Source organism: Dasypus novemcinctus, chromosome 8, assembly GCF_030445035.2.
Source record: "Dasypus novemcinctus isolate mDasNov1 chromosome 8, mDasNov1.1.hap2, whole genome shotgun sequence".
Taxonomy (NCBI): Eukaryota; Metazoa; Chordata; class Mammalia; order Cingulata; family Dasypodidae; genus Dasypus; species Dasypus novemcinctus.
Window position 1 is genome coordinate 40385230 of NC_080680.1, and position 20694 is coordinate 40405923.

Below are 20694 nucleotides of genomic sequence, written 5' to 3' on the forward strand. Positions count from 1 at the left end.
AATTGGGATTAAGTAGCTAGTGTCAAAAGAGCTGATTTGTACTGTGAATCTAACAGCTGGTTAAATTTAAAATATCTTTTATAAAAATATATATCTTTGACAGAAAAAAGACCTAGGGGTGAATAAATTTAGCCAGTTTTAAAAGAGTGGGTTCCACTTTGGTATTGCTATAATTACAGAAAAGGAAGGTGTGTGCTCATTGGAAATATGACCCAGAGCACTAGGCATGTATTTTAGAACTGGCAGTGTCTTCTTTCTCGCCCTACCACCCCCTGAAAAGCTCTGCCTGATGAAGACTGTCTGTTTTCTTTCAGACTGGATTTGGCCAGGGGCTGTCTTGGGACTCACAGGAACAAACCCAGAGATGCACACTAGTCCTCAAAAGGTGGAAACAGTGATAAGAGAGTTTGGGTTTTGGTGATGGTTGGTGGTGATGGCAGTGCAACACTTGTGAATGTAATTAATGCCCCTGAATTACACACATGAAAATTATTAAAAGTGGGAAATTTTGTGTTGTATATAGGTTACCACAATAAACAGTGGAAATTTAAATGTGGCGATACCCACTCTGATAAGCATTACTATGGAGGAGCAGAGAAGAGAAAGGAGGAGAAAGGAAGGTGGGGAGTCTGCAGGATATGCTGCTGCCCAGCCTCACCCCTAAACGCACATGAGTCACTTTCCTTTTCTGCCACTGCAGGAAATTAAATCTGCCTGTTGCCTCCTCTTAGGTCAGCTAAGTGCTCACTGGCCACCTCAGAGAGCCAATGAATTCCTCTTTTTGAAAAGAGTGTTTCTCTTCCCAACCACGAAATAACAGTCATTTTTATTGTCTTTCAGCGTACCCTTCACGGAGAGCCTGAGAGTGGACTATGGCTTTAGTACACAAAGAAAAGGTGTCCTTTGCTATGATTCTTTGGCCTCTGTAATTCTTGGCTCATTTCCTGAAGGCCTAGGAAAGCAGCTTCAGAATCCCAGGATGCCTCTCCCTCAACAGAAGAGAAGCTGAGCTGTCCCACTGGCCACCTGTCTACCAGCTGACAACCCCTCAAATTTGTGGGCCTCTCTGCCTCTGCCTCTGCCCTGGGGGGGAGGACAGGGGAAACCTGGAAATGGGGTTTAGATATCATCCTGAGGACCAAGTGAGGAAAATATAACAGGGTGAGGAGAACATTAACAGCATCTGGGCAGCAGCCCCCACTGGCAACCTATTTCAAAGTCAAATACGGGTTTCCGAAAATGCCAAGCTTGATGGGAAATTTGTTGGACAACTCTTCCTATGTACTACAGGAATTAAAAAATAGAAATGTCTGGTCCTCTGAATATGAAGTAAAGACACTAGTTACTATGGAATTAAGAGGTTTTTTCTTTCAGAAACTTAAATACCGGTTTGCTTATCCTTTTAAACTCAGCTTAAGGTCGCTTCTTCTAGGAAGCCAACCCTGACTGGGTGATCCTTCAAGCTCTCTGCAGTCCACCTCTCTTTCTAGGTTAGGTGGTCCTCCTCTGTGCACTCCACATGTCCCTTCTGAGTATCAATGTGATCCTTCCAGCACTCATTTTAGTGATCTAGACGGTGAGCTCCTTGATTGAGGGTCAGTGACAAAGTTACACATTTTGGATTTCAATAACCCAGCACAGTGACAGTAAGGAGCAGAGGACTGATTAAATATTTGTTGAATGAATAAATGAAGGCATTTTTTTAGAAGGGTACAATCTGAGTAGTCACTAACAACCAGACTAACTTACTTCTCAGAACACAAGCAGCATTTCATTCTACAGGTAATTTTTGAGATTTAAGAAACAGATAGTCATATTTTGAGCTAGAATTTGGAAAGGGAAACAAGCATGGTCTATTTTTGCCTAGACAAGGGTGGTGCAATTAATAATTAATCTTTTTTTAGTGGCTGGGAAGAATTTCATGGTTGTTGTGACCTGCTGATGGTGTAATAATGAAACTTCCATTTGGCCTAACTGGGGACGTTTCCAGGGCAACAGCAGCTCTCAATCATGTCAAATTACAGCAGTTATCTCACTGGGTGTCAGTTTTCCCTAGGAAGCTAATTGAAATAGAAAAAGTATACACTGAGGTCACGGTTTGAGTTTTCTTTGGTTTCGTCCAGCTTATCAGAGAAAGAGAGAGAAAGAGAGAATAGAAAACCTCAAACAACAACACTGTCTAGATTTCAGAGCGGTCAGAGCTCATGCTGTGATCACGCCAAAGACCCTTCTAGATTCAAACCAAGAGCCCCCTGCCCAGACTGTGGGAACTTAGAAACGATACCTGCGGTTCATCCGGGGTGTGCATGAGTAAAATGTGGAAAAATAGGAAGGAGGTGGCACTGGAGGCACGAAGTCATCGGGGTCTGCGATCCGTCCATGTTCTTCCACTTCTTCGACAGAGATCTGGGATTCATCCTAATGAAACAGCACCTGAGTTAGCCACTGCAAAGGCGTGGCGAGGAAAGCAACAGGCTGGCTCAGTCAGAAACGGTTATCACATCCTATTTCTTTAATGTAACATTAAAAAAATAAATAAAGACCAAAAAAAAACCAAAAACGGTTATGGCACCACCTCACAAGGACTTACGATGCAGGATCTTCTAGTTGCAAATATCTGGAGGTAGCGAAGGGCGGCTGCCACCAAGCAGACGGTGGTGGTCAGGGCATTCAAGGCACAAAGGGCAAAGAGAACTTTCTGGAACAAAGAAACAAGGGCCACCACAAAAAAGGCACTCAGTACTTCAATAGCAAATGACCAGAATGCAATGTTAAATTTAATAATATAATACTGTCCTAAGAAGACAGATCTCATGAGAAAATGCACGTAAAGGACTTAGATGATGTTTGTTTCATAGTAAGTCCTGAAATAAATGCTGGTTATTATCATGACCCTCATGCAATAATGTGTACTTCTTAACTTTTAAAAACTTATTTTAGAAGCTTCCTGTCTCATAAAGATCTGGTATTACAATATTTCTATTTGTGAGCACCAGAATACTGTCTGGAGGCAAGGTTTCTCTTTTGAAGTTGATGTCCCCAGGGATAACAGTTCCCAGTCTCCCCTCTCCACAGTCTCCCACCAGGACAGCATGCTGCTTACTTGTGGCCACTGATTCTATTTCAGGAGCAACTGGCCGTGCTGCCCAAAGCACCTAACTAGGATGCTGCATTCGGCAGGCGGGCCAGTGTGTTCTCCAAACACACATCTTAAAATAGCTGCAAAGGCTATTCCAAGGTTTCTGTTACCACAGTCTGGGCTCCTTAGCAGGGCTTTCCCCAAGCTAAGCCATGGTTCAGAAAGGTTAGGGGCTACTCACCTACCAGAAATCCAGAAGCCAAAGACAGAAGGCCATTTTTACACTCTACATAATCCAGAAATCTGACAGTTTTGAATGGTTCTCTCCCTTTTCTTAGAGATTTCTCCTCCCTACCAAAAATTAGCCCACATCAAAGATCTAAAGAAAGCCATCAGTGGTTGACTACTCAAAACCTAAAATATCAGGTTTCACCAGTCAATATTGTCGCTTGGCTAATGTTCCTTAAGTCAGGGCACAATTTTTAATCTAATTACTTAACTAAGGCTAATTATATATTTCTCTTCAACTGGAGCCATTTGTGGTTTTTTTTTCCATCTCATTTGTTTTTGATAGTTGTTGCCTATTACACAAGAGATAAAGTGCTTCAATTTCTCTTGTGTTTTCTGACCAGTATCTCTCCTTAGTCTATATGTCTTAGTACAGTACCACTCATCAGCCTGGGACTGACTTAAACTAACCAATGAGGGTCAGAACAATGATAAGAGAGTATACAATTGAAAGGATTTGCTAAAGAGCAACATCGTACCATTATACATATTCTGATTCAAAGCTTTCCTATGTATCACTTCCCCTTGGGCCTTATTTTTAGTTCCTTTATATTTTTTACTGTCCTTGACCACAAAGAAAGCTGTCCATACACAAGGAAAAGACACAAAATAATCTGTGGTTCTTTCTGCACTCAATTCTGTCCCTGGGCCGCTGATGAGAGGTCACTCCTGTCTGTTTTCAGCAGCTTAATTGAAGAAGTAAAGAGTAGAAATACTTCGAGTAACTTTGCTTTCTTCAGGGGCCGTACGGTACATTTGTTGGTGGGGGCTGAAATCCATTTGAAGTACCTTTGGACTTACCCCACTCAGCTAACATAGAGTTGAAGAATGTCAACCACCACACCATGGAGCCTAGAGTGCCTACAACTGAAAGCAGGAGGATTGCATCCAGCATCCATGTGGAATCTAAGCCCCCTCTTTATATAGATGTGGAATGGACACAACCAATCCAAGGTCCACAGGATGGAGGAATAGAATATGGATTAGAGTGGACTTACTGATATTCTATTCATGAACTATTGTGATTAGTAATCGAAGAAAATGTGGCATCGGTGTGGAGAAAGTGGCCATGGTGGCTGCTGGGTGGGGGGAATGGGACGAAGAGATGAGATGTGGAGGCGTTTTTGGGACTTGGAGTTGTCCTGGATGATGAAGTACCTTAAGTAGAAGGTGAACAGCACTACAAGGCTGAACTGGGAAGAGTTTCAAGGCATTTTCTTTGTCTGTGCATTTGGCTGGCTGAAATTCTTCACAGCAGAAGCAAATCTTGCCTTCACCTAAGTCCACCTAGAGGAGAAAAGGGAGGAACAACAATTTGATTATTGAAGGAAAATGCTACACAATGGGATACCAAGCCTACACAATGAAATAGGACAGGGTCCCAGGTCAGGCAGTGTCTGGATCAGTCAAGATAGGTTAAGTTTTATTGTGGTAAGTAACGAAAAACCCCCAAATCTGAGTGGCTTAGCCAGCAAAGACGATTTCTTACGCATGCTACCTGTACATTGGAGGTCAAGAGAGGGCTCTGCTCATCATCTTCCCTTAGGGACCCAGGCTGGTGGAGCATCCACTATACCTCAAGATTGATGATCAAGATACCAGAAGACGGAGCACTGATGAATTGCATATTGGCACTTAAAGCAATACAGGATGCCCAGTTAAATCTGAATTCAGATAAACAACAAATAATTTTTTAGTATAAGCATATCTCAATATTGTATGAGACATGTTTATACTGAAAGACTGTAACTGCTTAAGCCTACTAAACTTCTTATGCACAAGAGAATACTGAACTGTAACCCAGGTGACTTCCTTTGTAACTGCCAAGGAATGAATAATACTGTGACCTTGACCCTTCCCCTTATCCTGTTTTTTTGTAACTTGGTGGTATTATGACCCTGCTATTAATGTTTATTAATGAGGAAACCTGCATTCTCCCAGTCCAGTCCTGGTTTTTCTTGTCTAGGTAAAACCAGTTCCTGTCAGAATGGGCCCTCTAGACATGTGCAGTAATACAGAGCTTCACCTATAGTAACCTATACCTCATTATAATACTGAAACTCAGGCCCATCATCCTGTCGAGGCCGCCATTTTGTACGTGCATCCTATGACTAAGCATGCAGCCTGTCTATGCGTGCTCAGACCAAAAGTCCACCCCCGATTCGGTCACTGCTGACCACTATGATCATGACCATAACCCCACCTTCTACCAGACTACTGTGAGAGCTTCAAAGTCTTTCCAGTTTGGAGAGACAGAGCTGAGGCTTTGCCTCCTGCCTCCTTCCACAACTGCTCTGTGATAAAGTCCTTTCTCTCTTTGAAACCCCAGTGCTCACAGATTGGCTTTTGTGCACATCAGGCAGTAAACCTGGATGGGCAACAAAACTATTAGCTGTTCATCTAAAATTCAAATTTAAATGAGTGTCCTGATTTTCTTTTTTCCTTTTTTTTTTTTTTTTTTTTGGTAAATCTGGCAACCCTAGTTTAAAGCTTCCTCTTGGAAATGATACTCATCACTTTGGCTCACATTGTGATTGCCAAAGCAAATCACACAGCCCCACCTAACTCCAGTTGGGCAGGAAAGTTCAATCCTACTCTGTGCCTGTGAGAAGCGCAGGATGTACTTGGTGAAGACTATCTCTAGACTATGTAAGCTTAAAGGAACCCTAAGTTTACATTTCCATTGTGGTCATAGCTTCTTTTAGGGTTTCTTTCCTTGTTTTATATGAAGTGATAACATCACTAATGACTACTCTGGTATAGTGAGATACTTTGCAAGCTTTTCATCATTTTTCCAAATTTTCCTTGAGTAAGGTGACAATGAAGTAGTACTTGATTTGGGGAATATTTCCACACTGATAAGACCCATAACAAAGCAGAGGTTTGTTCTTTTTTTTTTTTTTTTTTTTGCTCTGCTGCTTGAGCCATTGAGGTTTTCTACTCTAATTCTGGCTAAAAGGAAAGGCTATACCTCTTCAATACTTGTTAAATCAAACAGGCAGCTTTGATTGCAGCTGCAAAATTCTTCTGGAATCTTTAGGCATGGTTGAACATCTACAATGTTTTGGTTGCTAAATAGAAAAAAAAGTATTTTTTCTTATTGAATTAAGATTCTTAGCCTCAATTATGGTAGTAAATTTCATGGTGTTTTTCAAAAGTAGGAGAAAATCTGGTTTGTTATAATACAAGTTGACTAGAAAACAAAAAAAAAATGTTCACTACTGGATTATATAACATTTTAAGGCACCAGAGTTTCTCTTTCTTTTGAGGTAAAATTTACACACACACACAAACTTACATTTACAAATCTTAGGTAAACCATCTGATGAATTTTGAGCAATGCATCACCTGTGTAATCCAAAATCTTATCAACATACAGGACATTACCATACCAAGAAAGTTCCCTCATGTCCCTTCCCAGCAATCCCTGTCCCCCACAGTCCGAGAGGCAACCATGGTTCTGATTTTTTTTCCCACCATAAATGAGTTCTGCCTCTTCTCAAACTCCATGGATTCTAGAACATTATTTTATTCTGTGTCCTTAAACCACATTAACAGGGATGCATTATATGTCAGATACTGATGCCCAGATTTTTATATAAAATCTCTCTCTGGTACAAGAAATTACAACTAGAGTTTCCTCAATGGACTCCATAATCTCCAGGAATTCATGCCCAGTTGGTTTCTTAGCTTTCTCTGGTTTGTTCTCGGTGATTATTTCAGTAATATCCCCACACCCAGATTCATAGCCCCACACACAAAGGCACAAAGTTATTTGTATTGGAATCTTTCTTCCATTATTTCAGATTTTTAAAGCTACCTCCTGCTGCTAATATTTGTACTAGACTCTCATTTTCAAAGGAAAACTCCTTTGGCCATTCAAAGAAGATTTCTCTAAGCAGGGTCTAAGCTGATAGGAACTTTTCTTTCCTCTCTTTTCCCCTTTTCCAAAATTAATAATTGTCCTTGCCCTGGGCTAAATTCAGCAGGTAAACATTACTCCCAAAGGGCTTCCTCCTTTACAACCCCTGCTGAGAATGCTCTCTTTTAATGCTAACAAGACTACTTGGTACTAACAATAAGTGGTGATGAAGATGATGCCTTGGTTTCCCATCCTGATGCTTTGCACAAGGCCTCTCCTCCTCCAACAGGTACCAACCTCACTTTTTTCAAAATTACAGAGTGCAATGTCTTTTTCTTGCATATGGACAATATCTTAGCCCCAGGAGTCAACCCCCCTGAGATAATACTAGGTGTCTTCTTACAAAGTAGTCCCTTCCCACGCTAGCCCACTCTTGTCATGAGACATTCAGTTAAGCAAGAAACCAGGCCTCTAGGGGCTACACACACATGGCTACATTATTTACACAACACCAGATGTCCAAGTGTGCAGAAGCCTCAGCTTTCTGGAATTTTTGGGGTGAGTGAGCATGGATGGCAAAATTTTCCAGATGGGTGAGGGCTAATCCCTTTAAACACAAGACTATTTGAAAGTTTAATTACAAATGATAATGAATATCAGAGCGCGTGACGTCTGTCTTTCAAGCAGACACTTCTGTGTAGTGCACCATGAGAGCGAATTCAAAATGGGTGATGTGGAGAAGGGCAAGAAGACTTTTGTTCAGAAGTGTGCCCAGTGCCACACCGTGGAAAAGGAAGGCAAGCAAAAGACTGGGCCAAATCTGCATGGTCTCTTTGGGCAGAAGACAGGTCAGGCGCCTGGATTCTCTTACTCAGATGCTAACAAGAACAAAGGCATCACTTGGGGAGAGGGGACACTGATGGAGTATTTGGAAAATCCCAAGAAGTACATCCCTGGAACAATGATCTTTGCTGGCATTAAGAAGGCAGAAAGGGCAGACTTGATAACTTACCTCAAAAAAGCTACTAATGAGTAATAGTTGGGTACTGTGTTCTTTATTTATTTTTAAAGATTTAATTTTTATTTATTTCTCTCCCCTTCCCCGCTCCCCTGCCCCCCCAAGTTGTCTGCTCTCTGTGTCATTCGCTGTGTGTTCTTCTGTGTCTGCTTGTATTCTTGTCAGTGGCACCAGGAATCTGTGTCTCTTTGTCGCGTCATCTTGCTGCCTCAGCATTCCATGTTTGCAGTGCCACTCCTGGGCAGACTGAACTTTCTTTCACGCTGGACGGCTCTCCGTACAGGAAGCACTCCTTGTGTGTGGGGCTCCCCTATGCAGGGGACATCCCTGTGTGGCACGGCACTCCTTGCACACATCAGCACTGCACGTGGGCCAGCTCATCACATGGGTCAGGAGGCCTGGGTTTGAACCCTGGACCTCCCGTGTGGTAGGCGGATGCTCTATCCATTGAGCCAAATCTGCTTCCCACTGTATTATTTATTACAAAACAAAAATGTCTTTGACTTTTTTACATGTACCATATTTCAACTGATTTCATACACCAGAATTCAGATCACGAATGGCTAATAGGATATTTTTGTTGGAATCAAACTTTTTGAATTTTGATAGTAATTCTGGTTAAGCAAGGGCTATCACTGTTTCCCCTTCTAAAGATATAATTGGACTCAAAGCTGGGTTGAAGTTATAGTGTTCAACTCTTCACAAAGATGGTGAATGCCAACTCACAACTTATAGGAGACTGGTTTTATATTTAGATTTATATAATGGTTTTATGAACATATTTAAATACTAGGGAATTCCCTTCACTGTCTCATAGAGCAAGACTCACCGTGTTTCAGCTGGTGTTCATCAGCCTGTTTAAAGGCAGGTGCTGTAAATAAGGTAGTTATGTCCACTTTATCTTTTCCGTCTTAACTGTGTCAATCTAATTAAAATTCCCTGTATCTGAAACGTTGCCTTTCAATTAACAAAAGGCATTTTGGTGTGGTTTATGTATGATACCAAATAAGGAATGCTGAACACTTCTCACATTTTATTCTATTTTATTTTATTTTTTTAAGTTTATTTTTATTTATTTAATTCCCCTCCCCTCCCCTGGTTGTCTGTTTTCTGTGTCTTTTTGCTGCGTCTTGTTTTCTTTTGTCCGCTTCTGTTGTCGTCAGTGGCACGGGAAGTGTGGGCGGCGCCATTCCTCAGCAGGCTGCTCCCTCCTTCGCGCTGGGCGGCTCTCCTTATGGGTACACTCCTTGTGCGTGGGGCTCCCCTACGCGGGGGACACCCCTGTGTAGCATGGCACTCCTTGCGCGCATCAGCACTGCACATGGGCCAGCTCCACACGGGTCAAGGAGGCCCGGGGCTTGAACCGCGGACCTCCCATGTGGTAGACAGACGCCCTAACCACTGGGCAAAAGTCCGTTTCCCTCTCACATTTTATAGAAGGGGAAATATATATATATATATATATATATATATCAATTACTGTGCTCCCCTGACACAGGGAAGCCCTCAAAGCTCTGTAAAAACTACTCGAGGCAATTGTGTATTTTGTTCCTTGTTCCTTCTATTCCTGATGCTTACCAAATGTAATGTCTTCACCTCCCTTCCTAACCCTATCTCCCCCCAACACTTTTAAAAACATATTATAACTTCTATTTAATCTCTTTTTAACCTATCTATAAACAAACCTGTTCAAGTCGTTCCCAATCCTAAATGGAAACATATCCCTCTCCCAAGCTTGATACAATTCCCTGAAGCTATCAGATCCTCCCCTTCCTCCACATCATCACTCCACACTGTAGTCTCAACCCAGCTACTCATTAGAATCACCTGGGGAGCTTTCAAACATTACAATGCCATCCTTAGTAATCAGAGAACTGAAATTAAAGTAAAAAAAATTTTACTTTAGCCCCATCAGACTGGCAAAAAATTAAGGAGAGAGTAATACTTTTTGCTGGTTGAGATGTGGACGGTCCCCTTTGCTAAAGAGAATGCTCACACATCACTGACAGAAATGTGAACTGAAGTCCTTTTATAAAGTAACTGGCTATGTATCTTACATTTTAAAATACTTACCTCTTCAACCACTTTGAAAAACTGTTCAGCAGTTTCTTACAGTTAAACATACATTTACCAAAAGAGCCAGCAATGCCTTGCCTAGGTATCTACTCAAGGGAAATGACAAGTCCACCAAAAACCTATACAAGAGTGTTCATAGCAGTTTTGTTCATAATACCTCCAAACTGAAACAGCCCAAATGCCCATCAGCAGGAGAATGGGTAAAACCAATTGTGGTACTTTCATACAATGAAACACTACTCTGTAATATAAAGGAGGAAATAACTGACATAATATGAAAACATGGATGAATCTCAAAAACACATTGATTTTGCAAAGTAAGGCAGACATAGTAAAGGAGAAGGAAGATGGCATCAGAGTAGTAGTCAGGCTTCAACTCTCTCATACAAAAAAAGGAGGACAAATAAAAAGCTATCTGAGAGAGCTGCTCTGGGGATCTGCAGACCAGGTGAGTGCTATGCATCCTCCAGTGGGTGGAGGGACAGAGAGACAAAGAAGAAGGCTAACCGAAAGCCATGAGTTACTAACCCCCACAGCCCGGAACAGCAGACCTCTTCCTCCCTGGGAGGAGGGAGAGTGCAAAGTGGACAGAGAGTGGCTTCTCTTCAGTGAATTTGGTCAGCAGAGCCCACTTTGAATCTTGCTCTGGCCAGACCAGAATGACTGAACACTTCTCAACCCTTTGAAAGGCATAAATATCAATACCCAAGAAGGACAATGACCACAAACAATAAATCCAAACAGACCTGCTCTGAGACTACTACTATTCACAATGTCAAATACCAGAGATAAAAAGAAAACTCTGAGAGCTGCAAGAGAAAGCAATGCATCACCTACAGGGAAACCTCATCAGAAACCTTGGAGAAGAGAAGAAAGTGGTATAATGTATTTAAGGTATTGAAAGAGAAAAACAGAAAAACTGCCAGCCAAGAATTCTTATCTAACAAACCTGTCCTTCAAAAATGAAGGTGAGTATTGTATATCTAACCTTTAAACTCATCGCTATATTCCATTTTACTATTAAGGGAACCTGGCATTATATTGGGCTTCACTTTTCAGGAAGTTTTGGATCACAGAGTGGCAGCGGAGGAATACTGGTATGGGATGTTATTGACAGGGGACATATGGTTGACAGGGTGCATAGAAATGTTTGGATATACTCATAGTGGAAACAATTAAAAACAACAGCTGGGGGGGTGCCGGGTTCCTGGTGGGGGGGGGGCTCTGTCATGGTCCCTAGGGGAGCAGTGGCAGTCCCCTGGGTGCAACGGCAAGGACCAGGAAGGAATGAGGGTCCAACAGTGAGCCCCTGATACTAATGACTATGCTTGTGAGCCTATACACCTGAAATAAGAACAAGGCCTAGAGCAGCACTGTGCCTAAGAGTTCCCTCCTGACAGCTTCCGTGTTACTCAAATGTGGCCAGTCTCAAAGCCAAACTCAGCATGTAAATGCACTGCCTTCCTCCCAGTGTGGGACATGACACCCAGCGATGAGCCTCCCTGGTGCCGAGGGATCACTACCAAGTACCAGCTGATGACATAACTAGAAAATGACCTTGAATTAAAGGTTCAACGTGGACAGCAGAATATCCCTGTCTACATATAATAACAGGAGTTAAAAATGCTGTTTGACCTAAATTAAGGGGTAAATGGAAAGGACAAATGAGTTTATATGGCTATGAGTCTCTAAAAAAGAGCCTGGAGGTTGTCAGAAGGATAGCCCTTATGCACACCTGAGCAGAGTCTCAGAGACAGATAAAGTAGATACAACCCCAGGTATTGGTTCATTTGAGGGTTAAAGAGACCCACAGGTTTTATGGTCATGGCAGATGGAGTTCACTGCCATGTCAGTTGGCCCTTCTTTGGAGTTGGTGTTTCTGCATGACGGAGCTGGACTCAGATGTGATCTCTTTTCACAAGACTTTCCTGTTACTTTACTGGAATTGTAGTTGGTGCTGGGGTTTAAGATATATCTAGGGGATCTGAATCTCTGAACTGACAATATGATAGCCAGGCCCTGAGCCTCAACAGACTTCAGCTCCTACACTCTGATTTATTGGACTTACCCCACTCAGCTAACATGGAGTTGAAGAATGTCAACCACCACACCATGGAGCCTAGAGTGCCTACAACTGAAAGCAAGAGGATTGCATCCAGTATCCATGTGGAATCTAAGCCCCCTCTTGACATAGATGTGGAATGGAAACAACCAACCCAAGGTCCACAGGAAGGAGGAATACCGTAAGGATTAGAGTGGACTTAATGATATTCTATCCATGAATATTGTGGTTAGTAATCGAGAAAATGTGGCATTGGTGTGGAAAAAGTGGCCATGGTGGCTGCTGGGTGCGGGGAATGGGAGGAAGAGATGAGATGTGGAGGCATTTTCGGGACTTGGAGTTGTCCTGGGTAGTGCTCCAGGGACAACTGCTGGACATTGTGTGTCCTCCCATGGCCCACTGGATGGAATGTGGGAGAGTGTGGGCTATGGTGTGGACCACAGGCCATGGGGTGCAGTGATGCCCAGAGATGTACTCACCATATAAAATGGATGTGTCATGATGATGGGGGAGAGTGTTGCTGTGGGGGGAGTGGTGGGGTGGGGGCGGTGGGGGTGAATGGGGACCTCATATTTTTTGAATGTAATATTTTTAAAAAATGAATTAAAAAAATAAAATAATGAAGGTGAGTTTAAAGTCTTCACAGACAAATAAAAACTGAGAATATGTTATTAAAAGACCAGATTTACAAGGCATACTAATGGAAGTGCTACAGCCTGAAAGAAAAAAACAAGAGTGAGAAACTTGGAGAATAGTATAGAAATAAAGATTATTAGGAAGGATAACTTAAAGGATAAAAAGGTAGAAACAAACAATAAGATATGACAACAGGAAGCCAAAGGATAAAATAGACAAAGTAAGTCATGCCTTTACAGAAATAACATTACTTAACATTAATGGAGTCAATTCCACAATCAAAAGGCTCACTAATTGATTTTCTTGCATCAAACCACCCTTGCATACCTCAGATAAAATCCATTTGATCTTGGTGCTTTATAAAATACTTTTTTATAAAATATAAAAAACATAAGCCATCTATAAGCTGTCTATAAGAGACTTACCTCAGATGTAAAGACACAATGAAGGTGAAAGTAAAAGGCTGGAAAAAGATATTTCACACAAAGAGGAACCCAAAAATATCTGGAGTAGCAATAAAAGACAAAACTGTTGTAAGAGAGAAAGAAGGTCGTCATGTATTAATAAAAGGGGCAATTTTCTAAGAAAAAATAACTATAATAAATATTTATGCACTTAACCTGGGTGCCCCAAGATATATGAGGCACACATTCACAAAACTGAAAGGAGAAATAAGACATTTCTACAGTAATAGTTGGAGATTTCAATATAACACTTTCAGCACTAGATAGAATATCTGGAGAGAGGATAAGGAAAGAGAGAACTTGAATAATGTGATAAAGAACTAAGCCTAACATATATTTATAGAGCATTATACCCCCAAAAGCAAGATATACAGTCTTTTCAAGTGCTCGTGGATCCTTTTCTGGATTAAACCTTATTTTGGGTCACAGGTCTCAATAAATGTAAAAAAGACTGAAATTATACAAAACATTTTTCTTATAATAATTGAATGAAGCTGGAAATCAATAATGGATGCAAAAGGGGAAAAATTCGCAAATATATGGAGATTAAAGAAAACACTCTTAATCAGTGAGTCAAAAAAGAAATTGCAAGAGAAATCAATAAGTATCATGAGACAAATGAAAAGGAGAATACATATATCAAAACCTACGTCATACAGCAAAAGGAGTGCTAAGAAGGAAATGTATAGCCCTCAAGGCTTACATTAAAAAAAGAAGAGGTAAAATTGAAGATCTAAATGTGCACCTAGAGGAACTAGAAAAAGAACAGCAAACTAATCCCAAACAAAGCTGAAGGAAAGAAATAGTAAAGATCAGAACAGAAATAAATGAAATAGAGAACAACAAAAAAACAACAGAGACAATCAACAAAACCAAAAGTTGGTTCTTTGAGAAGATCAATAAAATCTGCAAACCCTTAGCTAGACTGAGAAGGAAAAAAGAGAGAAGATACAAATAAATAAAATCAGAAATGAGAGTGGGGACATTACCACTGACCCCACAGAAATGAGATCATAAGAGGATACTATGAATAACTGTATGCCAACAAACCAGACAATGTAGATGAAACGGACACATTCCTAGAAATACACCAACAACCTACACTGACCACAGAAGAAGAATGGACCTCAACAAACCAATCCCAAGTAAAGGGATTGAAACAGTCATCAAAAACCTTTCCAAAACGAAAAGTCCAGGAACAGATGGGCTCACAGGTGAATTCTACAAATAATTCAAAGATGATCTAACACCAATCTTGCTCAAGCTCTTCCAAAAAATTGAACAGGAAGGAATGCTACCAAATCATTCTATTAAGCCAACATCACTCAAATACCAAAACCAGACAAAGATAGTACAAAAAAGAAAATTACAGACCAATTTCTCTAATGAATATAGATGCAAAAATCCTCAACATTTGCAAACTGAATCCAAAGGCACATTAAAAGAATTACACACCACAATCAAATGGGGTTTATCCCAGACATAAAAGGGCAGTTCATTGCAAGAAAATCAATTATTGTAATAAATCACATTAATAAATTGAAGAAGAAAAATCAAATTATCCTCTTGATTGATGTAGAACAGGCATTTGACAAAACACAGCATCCTTTCTTGAAAAAACACTCCAAAAGACAGGAATAGAAGGAAGCTTTCTTAATATGGTAAAGCGCATATATGAAAAACCTACAATTAGCATTGTACTTGATGAAAGACTGAACGTTTTGCTGCTAAGATCAGGAACAAGACAAGAGTGCCCGCTGCCAACAAGTGTTGTTCAATACTGTGCTAAAAGTTCCAGCTAGAGCAATTAGGCAAGATAAAGAAATAAAAGTCACCCAAATAGGAAAGAAGTAAAATTATTACTATTTTCTGATGATATGATCCTATATCTAGAAAATCCAAAAATATCCACAAAAAAGCTACTAGAACTAATATATGAGTTCAGCAAAGGGGCAGGATACAATATTAATATGCAAAAATCAGTAGCGTTTCTATACTTATGTGCAATCTGAGGAAGAAGTCAGAAAAAAATCCATTTATAATAGCAACTGAAAAAATCAAATACTTAGGAATAAACTTGTCTAAGGACATAAAGGAACTGTATTCAGAAAACTACAAAACACTGCTTAAAGAAGCCAAGAAGACCTAAACAAATGGAAAGACATTCAGTATTTATGAATTGGAAGACTAAATATTGTTAAAATGTCAATCCTACCAAAATTGATTTACAGATTCAAGGCAATCCCAATAAAAATTGCAACGTCTTTTTTGCAGAAAAGGAGAAGCTAATTATCAAATTTAATAGGAAAGGTAAGGAACCCCAAAAAGTAAAAAATATCTTAAAAAAAAAAACCAAGTTGGAAGACTCTCACTTCCTGACTTTAAAGCATATTGCTTAGCCACAGTGGTAAAAACAATAATGGTACCGGCATAAAGATAGACAGTTTGGCCAATGGAACCAAACTGAGAACTCAGAAATACACCCTCACATCTATAGTCAAGTGATTTTTGACAAGGATGTCAGACACACCCAGCTGAGCCAGAACCGTCCATTCAACAAAGGGTGCTGGGAAAACCAGGTAGCCATATCCAAAAGAAAGAAAGAGGACCCCTTTCTCATACTTCATACAAAAATTAACTCAGAATGGATCAAGGACCTAAATATAATAGCTACAACCATAAAACTCCTAGCAGAAAATGTAAGGAAACACCTTCAACGTCTTGTGGTAGGTAGCAGTTTCTTAAACCTTATACCCAAAGCACAAGCAATAAAAGAAAAAATAAGTAAATGGGACCTCCTCAAAATTAAACACTCTTACTTTCTTCAAAAGACTTTGTCAAGGAGTTAAACGGGAGCCAACTCAATGGGAGAAAATATTTGGAAACCACATATCCAATAAGGTTTGATATCCATGTTATATAAGGAGATCATTCAACCCAAAGATAAAAAGACAAGAAACCCAATTTAAAAATGGGCAAAGACTTGAACAGACATTTTTCCAAAGAGGAATACAAATAGCCAAAAAGCACAGGAAAAAATATTCAGTATCACTAGCTTTTGGAGAAATGTAGATCAAAACAAAACGAGATACCATTTCACACCTTATAGAACGGCTATTATTAAAAACAAACAAACAAACAAATAGGAAGCTACAGTGCTGGATAGAAGGTAGAGAAATAGGAACACTCCTTCACTGTTAGTGGGAATATAAAATGGTGCAGCCCCTGTGGAAAACAGTTGGGCAGTACCTCAAGGAGCTGAATATAAAACTGCCATATGATACAGCAATCCCATTACTAGGAATATATCCAGAAGAACTGAAAGCAAGGATGGGAACTGACATTTGCATACCAATGTTCATAGCAGCATTATTCACAATTGCTAAAATATGGAAACAGCCCAAGTGTCCATCAACCGATGAATGGATAAACAAAAAGTGGTATATAAATAAAATGGAATACTATTTGGTGTAAGAAATTAAATCGGGATGCATATGACAACACAGATGAACTTTGAGGATATTATGGTGAGTGAAATAAGCCAGACACAAAAGGACAAATACTGTACAGTCTCACTAATATGACTAAATATGATAAGTAAACTCATGGAGGTAAACTCTAGAGTATAGGTTATCAGGGGATAGACTGTGGGTTGAGAATGGGAGCTGATGCTTAACATATATAGAATTTTTAATAAGGTTTATTGTAAAAGTGTGGAAATGAACAGAGTTGAGGGCAACACATTACAGTGATTATAACCAACACTGCTGACTTACAAATGTAAGGGGAAAGGGGTAGTCTGTGGACAAAAATGTCAATTGAAAGGAAGCTAGATAATAAACTAGGGAATGTATAACATAGTGATTTCAGTGGTGGATGGAGATTGTAGTTAACAGTATAAATATAAAAATCTTCTCTTACAAATTATTAAGAATATGGTGATATATGGGAAAACTACAATTAATGTAACTTCTCGATGACAGTTAACAGTAATATATTTGTGCAGCAATGGCAAAGAAAATATACCATTTTTAAGGGACAATAATGGAGGGTATAAGGGGGTATGGGATTTTTCATTTTGGAGTAATGAAAACATTCTAAAACTGGCTGAGATGATGACAGCACACCTCCGTGATGAATACGAGAACCTCTGAGTACACACTTTGAATAGACTGTACAAAGTATGGGACTGTATTACACAGGGAATCCAGGGGTGGTGATGGACTATAGTTAACAGGACAGATAAGAGAAGGTTCTCACATGAATATGTAGTACTTACAGAGGATATTAATAATTGGACAGGTTCTGGGAAAAACACACCAAATGTAAGATATGGGCTACAGTTAGTATTAATATTTTTATGATACTCTTGCAAAGTTTGTAACAAATGTTTTACAACAATGCAAGGTATTGGTGGTGGGGTGATGGAGGGGAGCCCTGTATGATATTATGCATGTTTGTTTTGTTAAGTTCACAACTTTTACTTTATATTTATTGTTTATGGTTGTTCATGTATGAATGATATACTTCAATAAGTTTTATTTTTGAAAAACATTAAGTCAGATGCAAAAATAAATACATACTGTATGATTCTACGTCTTAGTTTTCTAGGGCTGCTGTAACAAGATACCACAAATTGGGTGGCTTCAAACAACATTAACTTTATTGTCTCACAATTCTGGAGGTTAGAAGTCCAGAATCAAGGGGTCAACAAGGCCATGTTTCCTCTGAAGTCTGTAGATTCTGCCAGTGGTTTGCTGGCAATCATTAAGTTCTTCGGTTCATGACATAACTCAACGTCTGCCTCCATCAAATGGCCATCTTCTCTCTATCTGTGTCCAATTTCCCCTAATTAGGACACCAGTCATACTGGGTTGGGGCTTTCCCTAATCTACTTCTGTTTCATCTTTAATGACATCTTCAAAGATACTATTTCCAGATAGGGTCATTTTCATGGGCCTGGGGGTTAGGACTTAAACATACTGTTCTTAGAGACACAATTCCATCTATAACATCTCATTTACATCAAGTTCAAAACAGGCAAAACCATGGTGAAAGAAATCAGAACCATGGTTGCCTACTGGGTTTTGGAGATTCCCTGAAAGGAGACACCAAGAACTTTCCAGGGTGATCTAAATGTTCCAGATCTTGTTTAGGGCATATACATGAGTGCATGCATCTGTTAAGATGAGTGTATACATTGGTCAAAACTCAATGAACTGGACACCTAGATCATCGTAAATTGTATCTTGAGTTTTAAAATATGGATAGAATCATGAAATGGTGAATTTGTAACAATAAATGAGGCAAACAGAAGAAAGGATATATCTTTCTGACTACAAACAATCCCTGTCCTGGGAGCCTACTCCGCTTAGGACTAAAAGCCTCCATCGGAATATGCTGAATGGTATTCAGGGAAGCATTGTTTCTATCGACCAAAACCCAAACCACAGCACACAACGGGAAAACAGAGAACTCACTTATTAAAATAAAATGAAATGTATTAGATCCGTGTCATGTGCCTTGCCAGATTACTATCTTTCAGTGAGAAAAACAGGATACAGGGAAGTGTATACAATATATCCATTTCTTGGAAAAACAAATCACGAATATCCATGAAAATTTACATAAGAGCATATGGACATGACAATATTATAAAAGGAAACTCCCCAACTTGTTATCACAGATTTGGAATGATGTGGGTGGAGAAGGAAAGAAGAGGAGAATATCCCTTTCCCCCAAAAGACTGTCAAGTAACCTCTCTGTTGAAACCCAATCGTGATATGATCCCACTGATGTAAAATTATGTGTCTTTTGTGCCCAACAGACACACAAAAATGGTCAAAAGGCTAACTGGGTTATCCCAGGATAGTGGGATTTCAAATGATTTTTAAGTTCTACCCTATGCTTTTATGGTTTGCCCAAATGTTTACAATTATATAGTGAGAAATGATCACAGTTGGTTTTGTGGTGGAAAGAAATTTTAATTAAAAATCCATCTAAAATCAACACACACACACAAAACCGATGCCCAGCCCCAAGTCAGCCCCACCCCAGGTCTCTGAATGTGGGGTTCATATCTGGGTATCTTTAAAATGTTCTCCCAGGTGATTCTGCTGAGCAGCTACGGTAGGGAGCCACAGAACTTCTCAGAAAAGTCAATTATACCTGCAACCCCTTGCAATCTGGCTTCTATTTTCTTTAGAGTCACCAGTGACCTCACCACAGCTAACTGCTGACCACAGCTATCCTCTGAAACCTCTCTCCTCTCTTGGTTTCCATCCCTCTTTTTAAATTCCTTTTTCAAGGTCCATCCCAAATAGCTATATTTCAGAAAGCTTTTCCCTTTCTTCTCATGGATACACACCCTTCTTCTGCATTTCCTGGGCCCCTCCTTTGCATCTCCCTCTGCCTGAACTGTGAATGGCCTATCTTCCAATCTACCGTGTTGTTTAGTTGGGAATGTATTCATTCCTTTTGCAAGCACTGATTATGCATTGCTCATGTTTATCTTACTTTACTCCTTTTGCCACACGGAAAACTTTTAGGTCAGAAACAATGTCTGACTTTCCTTTTTCTCTCTGCAGCATCTGGCATGGTTTCTTATAGGTAACAAGTAATTTTGCTGAATTGTCTTTCCACATATTATGGCTTTTCATTTTTAGCCTGTGTCAATGCTCAGTGCCCTTTTTAATCTGCTGTGTGATTAATCATAAGAAAACTGAGCCTTAAAGGTTCAACACGGACCAGCAGAATATCCCTGTCTACATATAATAGCAGGAGTTCAAAATGCTGTGTGACCTAAAGTATGGGGGAAATGGAAAGGACAAATGAGTTCATAAGGCTATGAGTCTCTAAAAAAGAGTCTGGAGGTTGTCAGAAGGATTGCCCTTATGCACACCTGAGCAGAGTCTCAGAGACAGATAAAGTAGATACAACCCCAGGTATTGGTCCTTTTGAGGGCTAAAGAGACCCACAGGTTCTATGGTCATGGCAGAAGGGGTTCACTGCCATGTCAGTTGGCCCTTCTTTGGAGCTGGTGTTTCTGCATGATGGAGCTGGACTCAGATGTGATCTCTTTTCACAAGCCTTTCATGCTACTTTACTGGAATTGTAGTTGGTGCTGGGGTTTAAGATATATCTAGGGGATTTGAATCTCTGGACTGACAATATGATAGCCAGGCCCTGAGCCTCAACAGACTTCAGCTC

General features: G+C 40.1%; 1 protein-coding gene across 2 annotated transcripts in view; it reads right to left on the reverse strand.

Moving 5' to 3' along the window:
• The window catches only part of ENTREP1 (endosomal transmembrane epsin interactor 1), an 86319-nt gene that overhangs the window by 13418 nt on the left and 52207 nt on the right, over positions 1-20694 (reverse strand). For both annotated transcript variants that reach the window (XM_004454757.4, XM_004454756.3), the window contains 3 exons: positions 4526-4654; positions 2591-2698; positions 2285-2418 (listed from right to left, as the gene is read on the reverse strand). In XM_004454757.4, the coding sequence (XP_004454814.2) occupies positions 2285-2418; positions 2591-2698; positions 4526-4654 (371 nt within the window). The remainder of the gene's footprint in view (positions 1-2284; positions 2419-2590; positions 2699-4525; positions 4655-20694) is intronic.